Source organism: Polypterus senegalus, chromosome 6 (assembly GCF_016835505.1).
Source record: "Polypterus senegalus isolate Bchr_013 chromosome 6, ASM1683550v1, whole genome shotgun sequence".
Taxonomy (NCBI): domain Eukaryota; kingdom Metazoa; phylum Chordata; class Cladistia; order Polypteriformes; family Polypteridae; genus Polypterus; species Polypterus senegalus.
Window position 1 is genome coordinate 116,355,877 of NC_053159.1, and position 16,822 is coordinate 116,372,698.

General features: G+C 37.4%; 1 protein-coding gene across 1 annotated transcript in view; it reads left to right on the top strand.

Moving 5' to 3' along the window:
- fkbp6 (FKBP prolyl isomerase 6) overlaps nucleotides 1-15,483 on the top strand; it is a 45,209-nt gene extending 29,726 nt beyond the window's left edge. The window contains exons 8-9 of the mRNA XM_039755005.1: nucleotides 10,771-10,833; nucleotides 14,941-15,483. Of these exons, the coding sequence (XP_039610939.1) occupies nucleotides 10,771-10,831 (61 nt within the window). The 3' untranslated portion in view covers nucleotides 10,832-10,833; nucleotides 14,941-15,483. The remainder of the gene's footprint in view (nucleotides 1-10,770; nucleotides 10,834-14,940) is intronic.
- Nucleotides 15,484-16,822: the final 1,339 nt, after the last annotated feature.

A 16,822-nucleotide genomic window follows, 5' to 3' on the forward strand; every position in this document is an offset into this window, starting at 1 on the left:
ATTCTAATACCAGCAAAAGACCACCACTAATATATTGTGCACAGTATGTCATACTGTATATGGTAAGAAATTGAGTTATGTAGCTTCTGGTAAAGTGACTTGCATGAAGTGTAATGATGAGAGAACAGATTGTTGAAAAAAGGTAAAAACAAGCCTTCAAAAGTCTTAAAACAATGTTTGTTCCATACCATACAGATACCAGAGATATGTTTGAGTCTTTTAACAGTTCCTATTTGTTTCATTTAACTGGGCAAATCTAAACTTGCAACACAGGATGTCAATACAGAATTTGCGTATACCAATTCCAGTGGAATTTCAGGATACTTAATACCTATTCAGTACTACAACAAAAACAGATATCCTATTCAACAGCTTTTAATAAAAAGCACCTCTGTTATTCATATGAACACTGCTGTGACTTTTCTGTAATAGAATATAAATAAATATTAATAGTAATGGCAGCTTTAAAATAAGGGTATAATATATCCATCAAGTAGTTACCCAATGAGTAACAAGTATTGAAATTCATAAGTATTCAAACAAAATACAGAGCTTGAATTTTTAATGTGTGATGGACGTGGAGATTTATCTAGTGTCACTACAATTTGGGGAATTTTAGAATCTTTAGAGGGTTCAGATGTTATAATAATGGGCTACCTGATTTATCTTACCATGTGCGCATTCCATATTTATTCTTTGATATTTTCTGTCCAGGACCTGAAAAATGCTACTTAAAATAAATGGAAAGAATAGAAATTCAAACTTTGAATTTTATTTGTACAGTTAGTGAATTCCAAGATGATTCGGCATATTTTATTTTAATCAATTTCTTTAAAGCTGTTTTTGTAACAACATACTTTTGAAATCTTGTTTGCTAGTGAATCCTTCAGTTTTGTTACATCTGCTATTTTAAGATTTATAATTACATCACTAGCTAGTTTAAAAAAAAAAAAAAACTTGGGGTAATATTTCCGTTGGTGGACACCGGCGTTGAGGGATGTTGTCAAGCTGAAGGATGAGTCCTACCGGACCCTTTTGTCCTGTGGGACTCTGGAAGCAGCTGATTGTTACCGGCAGGCCAAGTGAAATGCGGCTTCGGTGGTTGCTGAGGCAAAAACTCGGGCGTGGGAGGAGTTTGGGGAGGCCATGGAGAATGGCTTTGAGGAGATTCTGGTCCATCATCCGGCATCTCAGGAGGGGGAAGCAGTGCAGTGTCAACACTGTATATGGTGGAGATGGTGCGCTGCTGACCTCGACTCGGGACTTTGTGGGTCGGTGGGGGGAGTACTTTGAAGACCTCCTCAATCCCATTAACATGCCTTCCAATGAGGAAGCAGAGCCTGGGAACTCGGAGGTGGGCTCTGGGGGTTGATGAGATACGCCTGGAGTTCCTCAAGGCTCTGGATGTTGTAGAACTGTCTTGGCTGACACGTCTCTGCAACATCACATGGACATCAGGGACAGTGCCTCTGGATTTTCAGGCCGGGGTGGTGGTCCCCTTCTTTAAGAAGGGGGACCGGAGGGTGTGTTCCAACTACAGAGCGATCACACTCCACAGCCTCCCTGGAAAAGTCTATTCAGGGGTTTTGGAGAGGAGAGTCCATCAGATAGTCGAACCTTGGATTCAGGAGGAACAGTGTGGTTTTCGTCCTGGTCGCGGAACAGTGGACCAGCTCTACACCCTTAGCAGGGTCCTGGAGGGTGCATGGGAGTTTGCACAACCAGCCTACATGTGTTTTGTGGACTTGGAAAAGGTGTTCAACCGTGTCCCACGGGGACTCCTGTGGGTGGTGCTCCGGGAGTATGGGGTACTGGACCCCCTGATAAGGGCTGTTCGGTTCCTGTACAACCGGTGTCAGAGCTTGGTCCACAATGCTGGCAGTAGGTCGAACCTGTTTCCGGTGAGAGCTGGACTCCGCCAGGGCTGCCCTTTTGTCACCGATTCTGTTCATAACTTTTATGGACAGAATTTTGTGGCGCAGCCAGGATGTTAAGGGGGTCCGGTTTGGTTGACTCAGGATTGGGTCACTGCTTTTTGCAGATGATGTCCTGTTTGGTGGACTCGGGCTGTGATCTTCAGCTCTCTCTGAATCGGTTCGCAGGTGAGTGTGAAGCAGCTGGGATGGGAATCGGCACCTCCAAATCCAAGACTATGGTCCTCAGCCGGAAAAGGGTGGAGTGCCCTCTCAAGGTTGGGAGCGAGATCTTGCTACAAGTGGAGGAATTCAAGAATCTCGGGGTCTTGTTCATGAGTGAGGGAAGAATGGAGCGTGAAATTGACAGGCGGATCGGTGCGGCATCCGCAGTGATGCGGGCTCTGCATCGGTCTGTCGTGGTGAAAAAGGAGCTGAGCCATAAGGCAAAGCTCTCAGTTTACCAGTCGCTCTACGTTCCTACGCCTATGGTCATGAGCTATGGGTAGTGACTGAAAGAGCGAGATCGTGAATACAAGTGGCTGAAATTAGTTTCTTTCGCAGGGTGTCTGGGCTTTCCCTTAAAGATAGGGTGAGAAGCTCAGTCATCCGGGAGGGGCTCAGAGTAGAGCCGCTGCTTCTCCGCATTGAGAGGAGTCAGCTGAGGTGGCTCGGGCATCTGATCTGGACACCTCCCTAGCGAGGTGTTCCGGACATGTCCAACCGGGAGGAGACCTCGGGGAAGACCCAGGACACACTGGAGGGACTATGTCTCACGGCTGGCCTGGGAACGCCTCAGGATTCCCCCGGAAGAGCTAGAAGTGGCCGGGGAGAGGGAAGTCTGGGCATTTCTGCTCAAGCTGCTGCCCCTGCGACCCGACCTCGGATAAGCGAAAGAGGATGGATGGATGGATGAGTAATATTTAATTGAGGAGTTAAATTGATTCAGTTTTCAAATGACCTGCCCTAACCAAATGGTGGGTGCTTTAATTTTCTATATGTATTTTTAAACCTTTAATTTCCTGTGAGAAGTACAAATTTTACATTAATCCATTCTTTCAGATCTCCTTTTAAAATGCCTATTGTGCTGTTTTCAAACTATCCTGTATAATTGGTAAGACTTTGTAATTGCATAACCTGTTTAGAAATCCAGAATTGGAATATTAACTGCTAGACTGCATTACATGCACTTTCACTACATTTGACACATTGTAGAACATTAGTTCAGCTTCAAATAAACAAAGTAATCACACATTTTAGTGGTTGTGAATTCACATTTAGTAATAAAGTTTGCCATTTTGCCCATCCTTCTAACTAGCATCATCAGTGCTTTAAAGTAGGGCTGACATGATGGCTGCTGATATCATCTATTGCCACTTGGCTGGAGACATTGTTGATAGGCTCCAAATATTTGCAGAATTTTTCTCTAAGTGCAAAATTGCAGCCTTTTTTTAATTCTCAGGCACTTTGCAAGAAATCTGTCAGGCTCTTGGTCTCGTATTGCAAATATAAGATTCCTGACCTAGCTAGTTTACTAGTAGTGCGTGGTATCTGAAGATAGAAGCCTAATTAATCTGTTACACGCAAAATTTGAATGAGAAGAGCACAGGTATGTTCTGCTTTAGTCGCAGACTCCTTTTACCAATGATTTCTTGTTCTTTACAGTATGTATAATCATCCACAAACCAGAACCTTTTTTTAATGGATGCTTAAATGGAATCTGTAGACATGCTTGGTACAATTGGAGAATGAAGGTAAAGGTTGTATTCCTTCTTTTAGAGACATTGTGGGATGCTGTATTATGAAGTGATTCATTTTTTCAATGTTTTGTCTCCTTTTGAGACTTCATGAAACTACATGTTGAGCAATTAAAACTGACATCTAATTCCTCACATCTTTCCATTCTGAAAGCCCACACAAATCAAAAACTCTCTAATGGTGTATAAAAGTGTCAATGAAAGGCTGTGATTTTAAGTAATAGGCACAGTTCCTGCAATTGTGTGCTGAAATTCTTTTGTGTTGAGCAAAAATCATTTCTAGGCATGACTTCAGTTGTTACTGCAGTGCTGTATCACCACTTTTTTTTTTTTTTTATTTAACTCCTGTTTTTCTCACTTATTAATTGTGCCTTCCATAGTAATTTTTCTACTTGCACAAGTGCAGAGTCAGCTTTCACTTGGTACCACTGATACTGTTTAAAAAAAAAAAAAGTTAGTACTGGTGAGTTTTTGAAACTTTGGTATCGACTTCGTACCATAGTTTTGGTTCCTGTGATATCCCTACTTTCAACCTTTCCAGAGGAGGTTTCTATAGGGTGGTCCAGATCTAATTATGCAACTTTTAATGCAATGCAGGAAAACAATGCAAGACAAAAGAATTGCTTGAAATATCTTGTAATAAACGAAAATGGACTTGCATTGAATTAATTCACTGATTTTTCCGTGTAATGTCCCACTTGGCCTCCATTCAGTTGTGAATTCTCTATGTAATAAATTTTATTTATAGCGTAATGAAAATTGCATAATTAGATCTGGACCACCCTGTACTTTGCTCCTGATACTATCATCAAAAGCTTTGGCCTCCTAGAAACCTTGTTTGGATTAAGAAGGTGTTGAGAATGTTGTGTGTTTATGTAAAGTTGCCAGTTTTGAGTAGTAATCCCTAAAATATATATATATATATATATTATATATGGCATTGCTGAATGCATGGAATTACCTTACCAGCAGTAGCTCTAAACCATCTAAAGGTGTATGTATCCAAATCCATCTAATGAAATTAATTTTTGAATTATGTGCTAATATATACATTGATGACTTTTGAGTGTCCAAATGTTCTCTTATCGAAAATTTCACATTTTTTTTTTAACTTGTGACATCAGTGATACAGCTTTTAAAAAAATGTAACATTTATGTAAATACGCATACTTCAGTCTGTCACAACACATTTTTATATTTAGCAGTGTGCAAATTGGTTTACTTCCAGTCAATTTAAAGTTTACATTTTTCATGATTTAATGAAAGTCTTACTGCATCTCCCACCATTGGTAACCATGGTATAATGCCAAAAGACAACAAATTCGTTAATGTGCAGACATGTGGCACTGAAAGTATATACCTGTAACATTCAGTCAGTTAGTAGGATTCCTTTTTTTTACAGTAATAGGGTTTCAACAAATGATGATTGGGGATAAATAGTTGCTAATGATGAGTGAACACTGCCGAGTTCGCTTTGCCAGAAGTTCCCTGAAGTCATGGAAATGCTGGCGATGTTCGCCGAACTTGGCACTAATGTCAACAGGGAAAGTCTAATTGAACTAGTTTTGACTGGATTATAATGGTACAAACATCTTTAAAGTGTCCCTGTGGGCTAAGGAACGGTCTGCCAACTATACCTGACCGATTTTATTGTTGCCAAAAAGGTGACCTGAGCTGTGTGGCAGCAGCGCCACTGTGCTTCCCTGATGTTGAAAGAACACAGTCAGACATGCAATCATAGATTTCGTCAAAACAAAGCAGAAATAGCGAATCAAATCAGAAAAAAAAGTGTCTTAAAGGCAGAACATTCAAAGTGGAATGTCATGAGTGAAACCACTGGCTTATTTCTAAACTATCTGTGCTGATGCTTTGCACTTTTTATCCTATCAAAAAGATAGAAACATCTTGTAAATAGTAATACATCTTTTCATTGTTATTACTTCATAGGTTCTTCTCTGTTTAAGTGGGGAGTCGAGCTCCTTCAAGTTTTGTTTTTTCCTCAACATGTTGTTCAATTATGCATGCATAGGGACCGGCTCTTCTTCTCTTATGTTGACATGGAACATTTAAGATTGACCTGCATATTTGGCTATAAGCACAGATAACTCTTCCCATAGAGTCTGTTAAGCAAATGATCAGCATTATATACCCGGTGTGCTGTGCCATCAATGTTGGCTGTTACAGCTCCCAAGGATGTTGCACTGGCGGCCTCACAAAGCATTATGTGGCACTGGTATATTAAAAAAAAAATTCTCCTAAACTGACTGAATTAGCAGTAAATAACTTGAATAAGGGCGAACGCAGCAAATTCACTGCGATTAACACTTTTATGAAATTCACTGATCAACACTACTGATGAACTTTGATATTCATTAGTTTTCCTGTTACATATTGCATACATTACCTAATTGACCAAGAGTAACTCTAATCGCATTTTGAGATGTGACTTTAGACTAAGAACATAAATTTGAAGAGTTTAAGACCAAAGAACTGAAAAGTGTGGATTCATTACAGCTTTACATATTATGAGAAATCTGTTGCTTGCAAGATCTGTAAAATGACTCATGGGAGTGTCACTGCTATATGGGAAAAAACTGAAAAGAAAACTCCATAAGTGGCAGATCTATCCATGATAGGCAGAGAGAGCAAACAAAAAGAAATGTCAAAACCTAAAGTGCAATTACAAAACTAATCAAACAGTGTCGGAGATCATCGGTGTAAGGTGTTTATTTGGTGGGGAGCTGGTTGGCTGGTGGTCCACATTGTGTTTCTAATCTTGTTCCCCAATTATTCACTTTTATGATTCTTCTCTCTGTTTTTGGACTTACTATTTCATGCATAGACAGCTTCTTTGGTGCACAGAGCTTTTGAAAATTTGACCTTATAAAGCAATACTAGAACAAGGAAACATGAAAATGAAGTTTACAGTAGTTATAGGTGACATGTTGCAGTGATTGTGGTCTCTGCCTGTGTAAAGATTGCATGTTCTTAACACTCCTGGTACTCTGGATTTTTCTCCTATAAAAATATACGTGTGGAGTTACTTTTCAGATCTAAACTGGTTAGTTTGAGACAGTCATGCACACACCCACATGATTAGTTCAGTGATAAAAAGGATACTGCTTGCAGTTGGTGCCTGTTTTGCACCCATTGCTGTTGGAACAGGTTCTAGCTGCTTGTCATCTTAGATTAAAACTTCTGAAAAATGAAGTCTAAGCATTTAAATATGTTTACCCTTTTTCCCAGCTATTTTTTTTAGTTACCAGAATTGTATATATCTATTATTTAACACCTTGCAAACCATATAGGAATAAATTCACACAAAAATGAAGGGTTTTTCAGTTCAAACCTTGAGTGCGCGTTTCTGTCCCGCATGAGAGGATTTTCTGGAAGTGGTTTAGTTCTCAATATATTAGCCAAAATAACATATGTTTGGTATTTTGTCCACATGTGACTTGGATGTCAGACATTTGGATTTTGTGACACAAGTAAGGAGCCAGTTTCTCACAGGTGGGTGGGCGGTTTTAGGAACCTTGCATTGAAGCCAATTACCTCGGTGTCTTTTGTGTTCTCTACTGTTTATAAAAGTATGAGATTAAAAGTTCCTCAGTCCTCATTACAAACCACACATGCTACGTAACAGATTTTTTAAAAGAATGTTTTTTGATGGAGTATTTCTTTGATTTATAATTTGTATGGGGCTCTGAGCATTCAACTTTTTTTTTTTGTCTCTTCCCGTATCCCCCAATGCTTTGTTGTTGTTGGTTCACTTTCTGTCTTTGCCTTGTCATATATTTTGTTGCTCAAATTTTGGTTATTTTCTTTACTAAGCTAGATAGATATGATCTAAATTTTTGTCCAATTCCTAATTTTTCAAAATGAATAAATGAGTAAGGAGGGACCTGGATTATTTATTTTTGTTAATTTAGTAGGACACTTAAGTAAAATTTCATGTTTTTTTTTTCCTCAAGCACACAACAAGGTGGAATAAATAGAATAGTGCTTTTTCTTTTACTCCACAATTGTTAAATAAAACACAAAGTCCTGTTTAATATTCTGTTTTGCAGCATGTATTGTAGTGAGCCTGGTGGCGCATAATTGGAGCCATGTTCAGTAGTTTGTAAAGGCAGCATCAGCATTTCAAAGTAGGTAACATCAGCTTGTGCATACAATTGTTGTGAGATCTTCTTCTGTGTATCTCTCTTCACTGCTTGTAAAATGTTGCTTTGAAAAGCTGTAGAACAGGTGTTTGTTAGGGCACTCGCTGTCCTTGCCTGATAAAGTATTTGAACATTTTCCAAGGACTAATGGCTTCGTTCATTGTCTGCCAGATAGTAATGTCCTGCCAAAAGGATACAAAGTATCTCCTTATTTTGTGACTAGAACATGAACGTTTTTCTCTTTCTCCAAGAACATTTGAACCCACTCCTAAGAAAAGCTGGTAGTTCTGTGCATGAGTATGCAGCCCAAGTTTACTGTGCCACAGTCCAATCTCGTCTCATTGACTAAGTAATAAGCTACTGAACTTTCACTACATAATGTAGATTTGTAATAGGCCATTGTACCATTATTTATATTCATATTTAGTGAAGCTATGCATGAATTGTGTATGCTTAGTTTAAGAGAAAACTCCAGTGAATATACAATGCAATCATAGCCACAGATTTGAGCTCCGTTATTCAAGAAATGCACATACTTGAACCATTTTGATCAGTACTCCATTTTACATATTTAAATGTCCAAGTTTAATATTTGGCTGATTTATTAGCGTGCTGTTAAATATTAAATGGCATAGCAGCTATAGATAAGGGTTGCAGGTGCAACACGTTTTAAAGGAAATGGATACTTTGTTTGCCTGAAGTCTTTCTTCAAGATGACTTGCAAGATACATTACATTGGTTTACATATGAATTGCATATATCTAATATATAAAGTTGATTGTGGTTTATCTGATATGCAAATAAGAATTGTTGAATCAAACTGTCATTTCCCTAATTGTACGTGGGGGAGACCAAATTTATTGGTGACGGGCCTAACTGTCAATGACTACTGCAAAGGGGTGTATAAAATCTAGGTGTTTTGAATTTTGGCAATCTTGACTTTGAATAAAAAGGTTTGTAATTTAAATCATTTCTTGGAACAACCATAATTTTAAAGCTATTTAAAAGCAATGCTTAAGCACCAAAAAGGGTAGTTTAAAAAAAAATTTCACTATGACATTTTTCTAGTCATGAACAGGAAATTGTTTGTGCATACACTTACTGTCAACCATGTTTATGGACTGTGCAACAGTTAATCTATTATATGGATTTGTATCTGTTAGTATGCTTCTATACTTTAGTGATTTTAATTTGTAAAAACACCTGCTCACAACAGTATGCGCTACCAAATAATGATGTCCTGCTAGTAGCATGCTTATAAAACCTTGGAAACATGTCCTGATTAGTTTACAGCTCATAGAAATTGAGCAAAGAAACTTAGGTAAACTGTTTACTGTATGTTCACTAGTGCACTGGAGTTCAATTACTTCCATCTGAAAGAGTTTTAGAACATTGTCCATATTAATTGTGAAAGAAGATAGTAACATTGCAGAATTTGTTCCATGGTGTCTAAAGTCCTAAAAGCGAGATTCAAATTCATGACAAAGGACAATGATCTGAGATACTTCTGGCTGATCACTGTTCCTCCGATCTTGAAAAATGAACTGTTTTTTTCCTGTTATCGTGGATTCCAAGGATTATAAAGTTTGATGAAAAAGATTGACAGCTCTGTACCAAAACTGAAATGAGCTCATCCAGAGAAATGTAACTATCCTCCTCTTCTGACTTTGCAATTAAAGATACCGAGATTGTCCAAAGCCACAGGTGGGATGCTGATGGTGGTAAGTGCATTTTACTCTTTGTCTCAACAAATACATAAGTTGATGTACAGGAATAATCAGTTTTGGTTGATCCTTAACTGGAAAACCCTTCTTCATTTGGCCTCCCTTCATTCACCTTTGGGGTGTGTGCATAAGTCAATATAAAGAGCACTATTTATAGTTCCCTACCTAAAATTCCGCCTCCAGAGGTGCCTCTGTCAACCATATCCTTTGCTGATAAATTCCACCATTCACAAACTCATTCTTTAAAAACACGCGTAAGGAAACCATCAATAATTACTCCTCTATGTGGCAGCACTACAGACGGGACAGACTGTTAAGCAGCCACATTACATTGAACTGCTGAGACATCTATGGGAAAGCTTCTGGAAAATACACCTGAAGAAGTACTGCACCCAGGAAATGTATTTTTGCACCATGAAATTTCACCAGCATCCTCCACTTTGTCAGTCAAGAGGTTTTGATCAAAAACAATGTGGTTACTGGTTCACAACTGCCATATTCAACAAATCTCCCTCCCTGTGACTTCTTTTGATCCCAAAATTAAAATGTTGACTGAAGGGAGCAAGGTTTGCTACCTTGAAGAAGCCCAAAATAAAAGTGCAGGAAGCTCTAAACATGATAACAAAAGATGACTAGTATGAAATATTCATGGGAAAGGGAGAAGCACTGGAACAAGTGCATTGTATCTCAAGGAGAGTATTTTGATGGTAACTAAAAGGGAATTCCTGTGAGCATTATAATTAAGATTTTTGTAACAATTTTAGGAATGTTTGGGTGTCTTCCAAACAAACAATCATACAGTGATCCAGTTAACCTACATATACCTTAACTGATAATTTATGTTTTTGAACAGTGAGACCGAGCACAGTATCCTGCATTTAAGTTTAAAGATTTAACTAAATGGTTTTCTAAAACAGCTTAACCATTTTATCTGAATTTGTGAGTTTAAACTTTCCCTTTAAACAATAAAAGTGCAAAATGGGAAACCTGTTAAGGTTTGAAATTGTAACGGAGTATATTTTAGCAAGAAATTAGGTAATTTTAATAACCAAACCATATTTACGTCAGCAAGGTTTTCAAGCTAATATCTAATAAGCAATAAATATAACAGTTTCTATTCATTACTTGTATATTTTGCATGTTGTGATTGACTTAAAAGAAGAATTATAAAGATATTCTTGGTACATGATTAATTTTTCCTTCTGTTTTTTTGCAGCTGTTACAGAGAATATGCTGAGAAGGAGAAGGAGATGTGTGTGAGGATGTTTCCCAAGTAGAGGTAGCTATCATCAATTCTGTATACTCTCTCACAAAACAGTTGTTTAGGCTGCAGTCCTGTCTGTCTTGCAGGTACTTTGCAACTGGGTGTTCAAGTGAATTCTACTCATGATTTATTTTCTTGTTAAAGTGGAGTCTTGCTTTTACTGGTATTTGTGGTGTCCTCTAACAATTGGGATTCTTCCATTTCTCTCCTGTAGTCATTTTTAGTAGTTTTCTACTGCCACCAGAGGGTGCTCTTATGCCGAGGAAAAAAAACACTAATCTGCTGATAAAGTGTTTCCATTATCAGACAACTGTAGCACTTCGTAATTTCCATATGATTGTGGGGAGCCCTCTTTTCTTACATTAGTAACATTATTTTAAATCCGTTGGTTCTGGCAATGGTTTTTAAGCTGGAATGTGATAATGTTACTCAATTGCAATGGCCATGTAGTGTCCTAGGGAAGTTCTTTATTTTGGGGGTGGAAAAGCAGCTGTCCTAGATATTCCTGCTCTCCTGCTTTGAAAAGATAAAAATAGTCTGCTGTTTCTGATTTTAAAGGTCATTATCACTACTATAGCAAAGTTTCTCACTCTTGTTTCTTCCACATGTTGCTCAGCAGATCTTGCATATTTTAAAATCTAGCCATCTCAAGATGATCATATTTCAAAATGTGAAAGCAACTGTCACTTCTATTTTGCCTTCCAAAAGCATTCATTTGCCATTCTAGAGCAGGAAACTGGTAGTATTGTACTTAAAACCATGCTTCCTTATTTTCACTCGGCAGGATTCTTAATTTCTATATGAATAGCAAACTTGTTGTATTTTCTCAAAGTTTGTGAGACTTATCAGGAATGTTTACTGGGCTCATCTGTCCCCACCCTTGAAGAATAACAAATACAAATACACACTCGTACACAGTTCCTATCCAGATAGTCTCTAGTGGTGTCAACTGCCAATTATTATTCAATATTCCATATAGGGACTTGCTATCACCAGTACCAATATATATATATATATATATATATATAATATAATATATATATATATATATATAATATAATATATATATATATATATATATAATATAATATATATATATATATATAATATTATATATATATATAATATAATATATATAATATATTATATTATATATATAATATAATATATACAGTATATATATATATATATATAATATATATATATAATATATATATATATATATATATAATAACTTTATTATTTGTTCCAAGGGAAAAATTTGTCTTTTTACTGTGGGTGTCATCAAGGCGCACAAGTGCAAGTCTTTTGGTTATATCGCACTTGCCAACCAAACTGTCTTGCTTTTACCACAGTCCTAATTACTGAGGAGCAACCTCAGTAGCCATGACAAACCCTGTGGGCAAGAAAGTAGCAATTTTTCCCACACTTGGCACACTTTTATTTCAGTCACTCTACTGTAGATAAAAGACAAAGCTTAGAGACTATAAAAGTAAAGTGGGATTTATTATAATATTACAATACCAAATAGAATAAAATACAGTATAACAAAAGTGAGTAGTAAGGTCTGGATATAAAGAGTCTTAGGAAAGCTTACTGAAAATGTCAAGGGGTAGATGTTGTCTAGAAAGCTTTTGATATAATAATCAGTGTTTTTCATAGATTACATTTTCTGATATCCAAGATGAAATGGTCTCAAGTCTGTTAATCTCTGATGTTGCTTCTGTCTGTTGGTTGAGCCATATTTAAATTCTGGGGTTTTCAAGACAAGTGGCCATTGCAAACATTTGGTGATGAATGACTCTGATCAAAGTGTTAAGTCTTTTAAGCACCTTTGTTCTTCCTTTCTCAAGATGTCAACTAATTCTGTAATATCTAGTCATACAGCATTTATCTGTTCCAACGTTATATGTTAAAACAAGTTTTGTGGCATCTGTACTTATTTCCAATTCCCAGGTCGTAAACTAAAAAAAATAAAAAGAAACAGACTGGAACAGGTGCATAAATTACTGGTACAATAGGAGAAGAATGAACAAGAAAGGATGCTTGCAATGCCTTTAATTAAAGTTATGTAAATTCAGTTCATCCTGCTTTGTTTGAGCAAAATAATTAAAATTTAATATAAACATTCTACAGTTCAAATATTGAGGATTTTCCACTCTAGGGGCCTCATGTATAATGCAATGCGAGGAATTCACACTAAAACATGGCATATGGACAAAAGTGGAAATGTGCTTAAGTACAAAACAATCCAGATGCATAAATCTGTATAAACATCAAGTTCCACACACTTCCCCTTTACGAATCCCAATAAACGTAAAATTTAACGCTCGTGCATGTGCCTACAGCACCACGCCGACGCCTCATATAATTTTGCATATTTTAATATGCAAATCAATGTAAATATCACCTTCCACTCAGAGGTTTTTGTTAAACAATGGAAAAGGCATGTGGAAAAAGAATTTCAGCAAACGTGAAATGGAGGCAAGGAAAAATGTACTATTTGTTGGCTTACGCAGTAGTATAAGAAACAAATGCGTGTTCGAGACACTTGAAAGTTCATGTTTAGAAATTCGCATGGTGCCTGAAAGAGGAAAAAAAAAAGTGGTCTTATCACAGTCTTTGTGAAAAGGTTAGTCACAGCCCCCGTCTGTTTTATTCTGTTTCAGACAATATTACAAAAACTGAGCCCTGTGCAATGCTCAGGCAATGATGGTGCTGCTGTGCGGAGTATAACTTTGGGCGCTGGCTGCACATGCACCTCTGCCTCCGAAACCGCTGGGAGGCCATCTGGCTCTGTGCTGATAGGTGCTGTTCCAACATCACAAAATATAATAGTGGATGCAGTAAGAGATGTGGCCAGTGAACTAAGGAATATAAGCACTGTGCTATTTGACATTGACCACAAATTAAATGAATTGGTTAAAAAATAAATGCTGTATCTGATTGCTTGTTTTTTTACATTACGCTAATTGCATTCAAACAAAGTTGTAACGCTGTCCAATCTGGCTGATCATTTGGTGTGTCGGATTCATCATAGCGCATCTGTTCAGGTACATGCTTGCATACCGTGACACACTTTCTGTGCTCTATAGAGCAGCACATTAATAGAGTGAAAATCCATTCTATTTACATAAGCAAATCCATTGTCTGAAGGTGCCTGTATAGTATAGGAGCAGCACCGAGCGCTGCAAAGGACTGATTCTCTGCGCTTTACTTTCCTCACAACTCCTTAAAATGACTGCTTGCCTTTTGCTGCACTAGTTGGAAAAAGCACCTGTGACTGTGCAGAGCTGCCTTTTTTTATTGGTTTTCCAGCTATAATATATGTGTGTGTGTGTGTGTGTGAACTCATTCTTTTGGTGCTTCATCCCTTGTTGCAATAGCAATGTAGGTGCAGTTGGCCGCTCTGATTACATTTGTAAAACCGGTTGTTGCTGTGAGTTGTGCTTTTAGGTTTGCCATTTCAACCACAGTGTAAGGATATCTAATTTATCAGATTGACAACCGAATAAAACCATCTTATACAGCTGGTGACTCAGTATTGTTTGTGAAAAACCTGATCGGTCAGAAAGTTCTTGTTTGAAAAGCTCCTGCCCCTAAAAACTGAAGAGCTGACAGAACCTGCAAATGAGCAGTGTATGCAACATTTTTGAGCATACTTACCATTTATACTGTACATGAGGCCCCAGGACACCTGTTCTTTGCACTGGAAATCTAGACACGTATATATTTTGCTCACACCACTAGATTCCAAATGGAATCTGTATTTTTGTAGTACATAATATATGTTAACACACAATGTCTTGAGAACAACAAGATATCCTTTCCTCCGAGTTCCTTATTGCTTTTTGCATGCATATATGTCTACTATTTACTAGTTTTGATGAAGCAGAGAAGTTCTTGCTAAATTTAATTGTGCATTTCTCACTGACTGCTATTATTAAATGGTTTTCCTCCAAATAGCCTAGACAAGTGTTGTATCTTTTGAGAACAGAAAAGCTTGGATATGAGAGTGTAGTTTGTAGTGCATAAGACCTATTACATCTGTTATTTGACATAGTTGTGTTAAAGCTATGTTCTAAGCATGGTTTTAAATTCTGTCCTTATTTTCCATTGCAGCATATTTTTGATATGGGGCGAGAAGATCTCATCCTTCATCCCAAGTTTCTTGTTTGGCTTATTAGCTTATTGTTGAATATTGCTTATTACGTATGTGAAGTAAGCTGTATACTTTAGTTTTCTTATTTGTATTTTTGAACATTAATCAATATTTAAAGCAAATTCTTGTTAATTGTCTAAATCTTGGTTTGGAATTCTTCAGAAGCAGTCAGTGCTGATTATAACACAATAATTAATTAATGCATCAGTAATCTGCATTTTCTTCATCTGAAGAGTAAGTTTTTTGCAAAGAAAGCAAACAGAGGTGTGAGTGGGGAACAAGGAGTGAAAAAAACATTCAACCTTTGCATAACCTTTCCTTGTCATCTTCAGAAGGACAAGATACTCTCCTTTATCATCTTGCAGGCAAATGTGTGCTTAGATTAGACCTTTTTTCCCCTCTAATCATAATATATTAAATGTAAGTTTCATTTACTTGACTGTTGTTGTCTGTTCAGAATTTGTTACTCTGTATTGTAAAAAAAAAATAAATAAATTTGAGTTCACCATCCTGTGGCATTGATGCAACTTGCAAGTCTGTCTTAAATCTTTACTGCAGTGCCACATACTAATAGGCAAGTCCAGTATTCCACATACAGCGGCTAATCTTTTTTCCAACCACAAGTTTTCAGTGAGGCCTTCCGTGTACTGTGGAGAAGCCCTACTTGAAAGTTAAGCAATGGTCTGATCAGCTTAAATTGTATGTTATATGGGAGGGACTAACTGGCATCAGCCTCTTTCCCCACGTTGTAATGGAAGAGGTTTCCGTTTGACTCCCCTGCTGTTTTTACAGGTGCACTGATCTGCTAGTGCAGCGGTTTCCTGTGCAAAGGCAGCAAGATTGTGGTGTCCTCTGGGAAACCCATCCCATTTCATCACACCATAAAGTTGAGTGGGTGAAAGTGACTGCTCGGCCGGTGAGAAGTTGAGGTTGTGCGTGTGTGTGTATATTGTTCATTTTTCTTCTCTTTCAAGGTGTAAGCACTGGTGGGGCTTGACCTTGTTGGATGCTTTTATTATGTAGAAAAAATGGCATCATTTGTACTGCTGTGTGTGTTTCAGAAACTTTGGGCCTCTCTCCATGGTCTTGCATAATAACCATGCCAATGCAAATTGGTAATGGTATTCACCCAGAACTGCAAGTGAAAGGAGTACTAATGAGTACCAATGCACCAAGTTTCTTTGTATTTTAATTAGATGTTTCTACAGAATACAGCGCTTCGAGGAAGGCTCATGAAAATGCAATATACTTCCTTACTTATATTCTCAAGCCCATTTAATCCAGTTTTGGGTCACAAGGAAATTTGGCGTGTCTTGCAGGAAAAAAAAAATCAAACTCCTTATGTTAGACATTCCATAAAAGAGGATAGCATACAGCCAGAGCTGCTGCTACCCATAGAGGTTATCTCTTCTCTCTCTGCTCAGTCTTCTCTGCATCTTATGAATGTAATGTTACTGCATCCAAACTCTGCTTTGCATTGATCTTTCTCCTATAGTGTACATCTTTCCAAAGTTAATTTGTCTTATTAAAATGTTGCTCATAGCTCTCTGATGGCACTTGTATAGCATGCTGTTCCTGCTATACTGGTTCTGTCACAGGTTGAAAGGTCTTGCCATTATCTAACCTATTTCTCCCAAACAGAGTAATGCAATGTTGAAGCCACATGCATGATTTCTTTGGTGACTTGACTTGATTTCCTCATGTACAGATGACCACATATCTGTAGATGAAAGCAATATTGATATTGTATGATGAATGTCTGGCCTTTCTAAAAAGTAAATTAAGAAAAAAATGTATATTTTGATATTTCAGGAGCATATCTCAGTTCAATACCCGTACTTG